At 40.7% G+C, this 7,899-nt stretch overlaps 1 protein-coding gene across 1 annotated transcript; it reads right to left on the bottom strand.

Moving 5' to 3' along the window:
* Positions 1 to 501: 501 nt before the first annotated feature.
* LOC133346034 (interleukin-8-like) lies at positions 502 to 5,716 on the bottom strand. The gene is made up of 4 exons (XM_061557299.1): positions 5,527 to 5,716; positions 5,025 to 5,142; positions 4,105 to 4,194; positions 502 to 2,736 (listed from the first exon to the last, which is right to left on the bottom strand). Exons 1-4 carry the CDS (start codon positions 5,585 to 5,587, stop codon positions 2,709 to 2,711), a joined length of 297 nt encoding a protein of 98 aa, XP_061413283.1. The 5' UTR covers positions 5,588 to 5,716; the 3' UTR covers positions 502 to 2,708.
* Between the last annotated feature and the right edge of the window lie 2,183 nt (positions 5,717 to 7,899).

Genomic DNA, 7,899 nt, shown 5'->3' with positions numbered 1-7,899 from the left:
TAATATGCAAGTTAAACATTTATGTGTTTTAATATTTACGTGTTGTTTTTAGGGCCCCTTAATAACATATGCGACAGGCCCCGCACTAGCTTAATCCGGCACCGGTTATGACCGACACGGTGTGTGTTGGGACACCATTTTTGGGCAATACCTCTTTTAAAATTGGAACTCGCTATAAGCTTGTACCACTTAGCTGGGTGCGGTCCAAACTCAGTATATGCATTGATTAACAGTGGCTGTTCATGTGAAATGTAGGCAGTTTCAGTTGATCATGAGATTAATTGGGTACAACTTAGAACGCGAGATAAAACTGGATTATACACGGAAACAGAACTACAATCAAGTCTCCACAAGAATTCAAGAATCAATTTGCTGTGGTGCCATCTCGTGCCCACCTCGCATCCGCAGTGAGTTTGGAAGTTTCACCACTCTCAGCGCGATCCACCAATCATTGCCTCCAACAATGAAATCGTTTCCAAGAAACATCACACAGTCAACAGATCACATTTGGACGGTTTATTGGAAAATGAGAATCAGCAGAACAGGGCTTTGTTTACGATGGAGCTCTGGAAAATGAATTTTAACCCTCGACCCCAGCTGGCTGGGGACAGGGGGAGAAGGGGGTTGGGGTTTTGGGGGGTGGGGGCAGCCCGGATATATTCCACGAGAAAATCAGCCCCGTAGCAATGATTGTCTTTGAAAAAGTCTTATGACATAAAACATAAAATAATACAGTGAGACAATTGAACATGATATTTTCACATACATATACAATAAAAAAGGTTATTAGTTTGTTTTATTAATTACAGTGTAACCGGTGTCAACTTTTAAATACTGTATGAATACACACTTTTCATTGAACGTACACGATACCTGGCATACTTTGTTTTCCTATATGGAAACCAGCTCAAAGTGTTTCGCCAAAGAGAGATTGCATTTACAACGTTGAAGATGTAAAACGCCCTACGAAATGTATGAAGCCTGCGTGTACGCTTCAATATCGATCTGTGCCTACATCAGGTGTCGCTGATACACGACTACAAGCACAGCGAGGATTTGACAAAACACTCGGCATGGTCTGGAACTCCAATCCCCCAATAATGTCCAGGCCTTCAAGACCTTCCCCCTTTCCTCTTCCTATGACTGATATCCTCTGTCTAGAGAATAAAAATGCCCACTTTTTTCTGTGCAGTGTTTTTGAGATGCAGTTGCATTCAGAATCTTAAGAAAATTCATAGTTATTGAAAGTGGTATTGTACTGGGACGTAAATGACATTCATGAAAACAATATGTAACATTCGGCATTCTGGTCGATTAGCGCCCATGCACCTGTCATAGGGCTAGAGACCGACATCTCCCTCCGAAGGAGACCCATATCTCAACTACAATCATGACTTAAAATACTGTACTGATGCTCCAAATAAAAAAAATAAACGTTCTTCTTTGTGTATGTAGGTTTAACTTATTTCACACCGTATGTAGCCAACCGTGCTAATCAGAGGTGCGGCCTCCTCTTATATAAATATAAAATATTACATGAACACAAAAAGTGACGGACATTCACGCACACGAAGTAATTTAAAGGGCTGCAAAACAAAGACGTGAATTTCATGGTTAGGAACTTAAGTTGAGTGCCCATCCTTACTTTGAACAATACCAATCACGATGAATGTTCGACTCACAGTCAATCAATCAACCAATATATATTTTACGTGCCAATATCGCCCTCAATAAAGTAAGCATCAGTGACGCCCCGAGACTAAACTGCAGTCTAAGCTTGAAGCTGAGGATTCAACTTTCAGTGCAAATATTCCAGGAACCAAGTTACCATGCACCATCATGGTGAGACATCACCATGGCGGTTACTGGAAATAATTGCATCACAGTAGCAAGCCTCGTTACAATTGCATATACATACACAGGATTCTAGATTTGAAGCTTTCGTGACTGCAAGGATTCATATTCTTAGATTTTTTTCGGTAAAGTCACGTAGGTCAAAAATTAAAGTTAATAAAAGTTACTTTTATTAATTTTAATTTTAAAAACCTAAGAACACACACAGGACAACGTGCAATAGCGCAGTGGAGGCTGGTCTGTATTGAACGGTTGGCTACGTATGGTGCAAAAGATGTTCAACATACATACAATCATAACACACACAAAACACTCACAAAATATACACCATCGACCACGAAATGCACACACAATCAATATAAAAGATTGGGGCAGCATCCCACCCAAAAAAATAACTTAAAAGAAATAAGCAATACATTTTTTTTTACAAAGTTTAACTTTTTAACATGCGGCTAATTTAAATCAAATATCTGAATGTTTTGCCAGTATTAGTCAATTCAGATAGAATCGAATACAATTTTTGTATCCAAAAATAGGGATGCATAATTGAGTATCTCATTGGCCATTCAAACGACTCTTCCAAAAGAATTAGCTAAAGGAATGTCAAATATTTCACAGCTCTGGCTCATAACAAGCCACCGTTCTAAGGCCCCTTATATAGGGACTGCCACCTTACTTGCCATCATTAAACATCTGATCTACCACCCATAACTTCACAAAAAAGCATATACTTTATAGCATGTTCAATTTTGCTCAAGTTTGTTTGTGATCATAACCACTGAGTCAGGCTGCGATGCTTCCTTATATATTCTGCTCTTCACGAAATCTTCGGTGAGCTTCAAGTAAGATATCATTCACTTTCGATGGGGTGACGTCTGGGACCTGGGAAGAAAATATTTGTAAACGTTAGAAAAGACTTGTAAGCATATACTGTAATACTCTCTACACCAAGCCGCACTGCTGAGCGTGGTGAAGCATGGTAACCCCACGACCAACACAGCGCAAGGAGGCCTTCTTCTGCTAGTGGATTAACAAATCACTGTTGATCGTTAATTTGCTATGATGACTATGAGTAATGAATGACACTGACATGACGTTTCCCGTAATCGTGATGCAACTTTCAGTAATGCAGCCAGTCACGCCTGACTTGTACATTTTTCGATTTAAACCACATTTCGACATTTCCTCAACATAAATTGTTACAAATGCAAATACAATCCACTTTTAAAAGTACATTTTTCTCTTGTTAAGATTCTTTCAAGCCAAGAATCAAAAGTGCCAGCGTGATGGAATCTTTCAAACTTTCAGTATCTTAATCTGCCTGATATATCACCCACATTTCTGCACAGATATCGACAATCCAGCTTAGCATTGCGTGGTATTATAGGTATGTCCCATGATGCATTGCAGTCTAAACACATTTCACCTTAATTTGCATTTTCGAGCACAGTGTCCTTCAATTTCATTTAACCAATTGCCAATTTTAAAAAAGAATAACGTTTTTTATACGCTTTTATTTAACTCTGTCTGTTGTCGATGTCATATCCTCAAATCTTGTAACTCAATTTAAACCCACTTCCCAATGTGGTATCGACTGCAAACTTGGTATACTTATGTCATACTGATGACAGTACTACATTATATAATTTTTTAAAGTATTTTTAAACATTATTTTTATATGTTATGTTTCGGCTTGGGTCTAATTGTCCACGCTCAACTAACGTTGGCTGTAAATGACCACGGTCCCTTACTTTATGGCAAGCCTCAGGGCCACTTCCTGGAGTCGTGGAGTTCTGCCATTTAAAAAAAGTATTTTTAAATATTACTTATTTTTCTAATTCACATCGTGCCTTTGACCAAACCACCCAGAATGTACCAGATCTCCGAAACTAAGCAAGGTTGAGCCTAGACAGTGCTTGGATGAATAATGGGTAACCACCAAACACAAGAGCTTGACATAGACTGATACTATGTGGTGGGCAGCAGAGGGCAGTGTAGCAAAATCCATTGTTGTAAAGTATGACTGTATACTTCTATGCTCTCACGTCTATTGCTCCTCGTTTTCACCAACCCGCACTGACCAGTGTGGTGAAATGTGGTCAAACAACCCCCAAAACCCGCATGGCATAGGGAGGCCCTGAGCCCTGATTCAGGGCTGGGACATATTACGTAATATTCGGAACATACTTCTTTGTTGGCATTTTATGTTGAAGAGTGTTGTTAGGGCAATGTGATGTCGTGTGGCTTTACCTGTTGAGTAATTTGCTGACGAGGGCATTCACCCATGGGGCAGCTGGATTCAGACAGATCTTTTGTTCCATATTTGCTTTGAGGGTCACACTGTCAACAAAAAACATCAGGCATTTTATGAGCACATTGTAGCCTTTCATTACTGTACAGTGTGTGTTATCTTTTTAAGAGACATCGCACATTTGACCTAATTATACAATACTGACAAAAAACTAATTTGGATTTTTTTTTCTTACGAATATCATTCACAATTAAAATACAAGCCTGCTCTTAATTGTTGTATCCATGAGAGATAATGATCTGCTTTCAAATACTTTCTAAAAATCAGATTAAGCTTTTACAACACTTATACGAGATACTTCCTTTCTCCCCTTAATAAAAAAGAAGTCGCATGAAAGAGGCTCCCACGGGTGCAAACAGTGCAACAACACACCGTGCAGCGCAACAGTGGCAGTGCTCAGCAGACGAGGGTGCTGGGAGAGACAAGGAGCTGGGTGCTCTGTTTATCCAGCACTGAATTATGAGCCTGAAGTATGTGGATAAACACACGATTGCCTTCCCAAATCCAGGGGTCACCCGTGACAAAAGGTCGGAATGTGACCCTCTCATGACAACTCCCCATGAAGCCGCCGAGGGCTTTAAAGCTGAACTCATCTAATGGCGCACGGTGAGACGTCGCCTGGACGTCCAATTGAGAGAGATGGGGAGTGGTGAATTCAGGATATGTGCGGGTCTTAAGTTGATTTTGTTTAACCAGGTGAGACCTCACGAGACCAATATAGTCTCGTTTGCAAGAGTGGCCTGGTTCACCGGATTTTAAGGTGGATTGTTACACTGCACGATTGTGATCGCCGAAGCCTTCATCTAGCAGTGGATTGGCCACGGATGATAACGACGACCACGAGCTTGCTCTCACTTACATGACTTCCACTTTGTTGCAGCGCGAACTCTTGGGAATGAACTCAATGTTTCTCAGCATCTTCACGGGGATGAAACTTGACGATGTCGTAATGCACAGGCACCGTGGGCTTGGCGCAGCTAAAACACCCCACGCATGACAAGGGAGATTCTGGTTACACGTTTCATTTTACGAATGTATCGTTTGTAGCTTTGAACAAATAACACGACTTCAATTCGCATTGAGGTCATATACTTGATACATGTTTATAGTGTTTTGATCCCATTAAGCTTCTAATGTTAAGTCGCATTCAATCTATTACTGATTCATACATCACGACAGATATTATCACATTTATTTTCATGTTTTTAAAAGCAATGGTCGACAACAGTGCATATGCAGAAACAGACCGCCTCGCCTCAATAAGTCAACACATATGCAGGTACATACTACAAGAACATCCCTTTCTACATACAATCTTTAAAAAAACCCCTCTGAATTCATGAGCATACACTAATAAGTACCTTGAGAGTATTGCATGCACAGCACCAGGCACACGAGAAGTGAAGACACTGCAAGCTTCATTTTCGTTTGGATCTCAGTTGAGTCTTGGAGCAAATTATCTTGATGCTTCTTGCTGTGTCTGGCTAAGGAGCACTCAGAGCGTGGCTTTTATGTTGTTCTGCATGGTGACGCAAACCCTCCCTCGGCCTCGTGCACACTTACCCCAGCCCCCGTCTCTCTGGGCCTCATCTCCATAGCCCCCTCTCCAACAACGGGAATTCCACCGGCAGCAAACAAAATATGGCACCAGATCCACTGAACCTGGAGCCACGCAGTGAATTTCCCCAAACAATTATTGAACGAAAGTGAGCAAATGTACATCGGGGTTTATATACACATACCTTCACCACGCCGTGCGAGTTGGTGAAATCAGTGAGCATTGACAAACAAAGTATAAATATTTGACAAGAATACAAAGCAATTGCCAAAATAAATTAGGCGGTTCAACATTTGTCCATAAAAAACATAGGATTTGGCATTGCATGTAATTGGAAGGGATGATTATTACTGGTGGTCGAGAATCGCAATGGAGTGAAAGCCAAGTTGGAATGCCCGAGGTAGAGTGATTAAATCAGCTCGTGTGCAAGTGCTAGCTGGATTGTTACATCGTTGGACTGTGAGATCCCAATGACTTTGGAAGGCCTTCATCCAGCAGTGAATCGATCATGGCTTATGATGATCAAGACTGACATTTGAGTATTGATTAGACAGCCATATCCGTTATAAAATATTTCATGATTGTTATTTGGTGCTAGCAGTTTAAATCATTCACACATTTATAAATGTGTATCTTGTGCCTTGAACAGGATGTTGCATCCGTTCATTCCGAAAGTCCCCCATCACATTTTTGGATTTCTCCAAATCACCGGAATTTCCCAGGGCAGTTTGTTTGCCGTGGCTGCTCTCCAGCGCACATCTTGGAGTTTCTCCATGTGGAAAGAAGTAATTAATTATAAGATGCTGGAGGAGCTTAGAACAATAGTCTTGAAATAATAACCTAAAAGTTCCAGTGATGTGGGGGATTTCCATTGCTGCTGGTTTTTTTATTTTTACTATAGGTACTTCACAAGAAACTCTGGGTCAAATAAGATGTTTTAAATAATCTCCCTTAAACGCATTAACACGTTGTTTTATATATGAGGTGCATACAGAGAGGTTTTATACTTTTTAACATACCACATCTGCCTGCTGGTTAGTTTGTTATGAAATCGCATGAGGAATTTAATACCTAAGCACAATAAAACAAATTATACAATAATTGTCATCAAATTTGTCAACCCACTGCAGAGTAAAAGCCTGTGCTTGCTGCACTAGTCATGGGAATTGTTTGACCATACTTCACCATGCTGGTTAAAGATAGTTGGTGATGAAAAATAAATATATTACATTCAAAAATAAAAAGTCAGTTAATTTCTGCTTATTTCCTCTTTATAGCCCTCAGCTAGTGGTGGATATTCCACATTCCAATAGGCCGGGGTAAGTCTATCCATTTAATAATTTGCTTATTTATTCAGGAGAGCCACACTCAGTCAGATGGCCCTTTCTAGGGAGGGTGATGAGTTGGGTTTTTATCGTACAATTTTTTTTCCAGCCAATTAATGACGAGTGTTAATACAAGTGTGAGGAAACCAGAGCACCCGGAGAAAACCCACATGCACGAGGGGACAACACTCCATTTCCGTACAGATGGAAATAAATTGAAATTAGTCCACTTGCTGTACTGTGTTTTGGTAGGCCAGGGTATAAGGCACTCCAATGCCCACAGGAGATGAGTTTCACAACATTTTTGCGAACCACCAACCCTCGATGCCTCCACGGTACTGGATTACAGACGTGCGCCACCATCGCCTGGTACTGTTGACTTCCCCACGAAGTGGTACTTATCTTATCGACCCTGGAGTGATAATGGGCTCAGTCGATTCTCAATCAGATTTTGAATTTGCAACCTTCAAAATCCGTGCCACTCGCTCTACTGCTGAGCTGCCTCTATTGGTGTAGGTATTGATTTAAAGAAAGTATCAAGTGTGGGTGATGCGTGCACATATCTTGCACACAATTGCAGAAAAACTAGCCGTAATGCAACTTTACAACTTCAAAGGTTGCAACATGAAAGCATTAAACAAGCATCAATTGTCTGCATGGTGTTAATGTTCATCTTGTATTCCTGAAATTATAATCGCACGTCTATTAATACAAGTACTCGTGGCACGGCCATAGTGAGTTGTAGCATGCCTATTAACACCCGATGTTGTGCTGTAATAATTGTTTAGGTATTTGAGCCGTGATATCTATTAGGCCTGAAAACTGAGTAGCTCCAATTTCCCCGTGACCCC

The sequence above is a fragment of the Lethenteron reissneri genome, chromosome 23, assembly GCF_015708825.2.
Source record: "Lethenteron reissneri isolate LAM-NWPU_2019-01 chromosome 23, ASM1570882v1, whole genome shotgun sequence".
NCBI lineage: Eukaryota > Metazoa > Chordata > Hyperoartia > Petromyzontiformes > Petromyzontidae > Lethenteron > Lethenteron reissneri.
This window is presented reverse-complemented; position numbering and strand designations above follow the sequence as displayed.

Excerpts from the sequence above, each read along its gene's own strand:
- LOC133346034 (XM_061557299.1), bottom strand. The coding sequence starts at position 5,587 with ATGAAGCTTGCAGTGTCTTCACTTCTCGTGTGCCTGGTGCTGTGCATG. Across the intron at positions 4,195-5,024 it reads TGCAACAAAGTGGAAGTCAT|TGTGACCCTCAAAGCAAATA; the intron begins GTAAGTGAGAGC and ends TTTTGTTGACAG. Across the intron at positions 2,737-4,104 it reads GTCAGCAAATTACTCAACAG|GTCCCAGACGTCACCCCATC; the intron begins GTAAAGCCACAC and ends TTTTCTTCCCAG.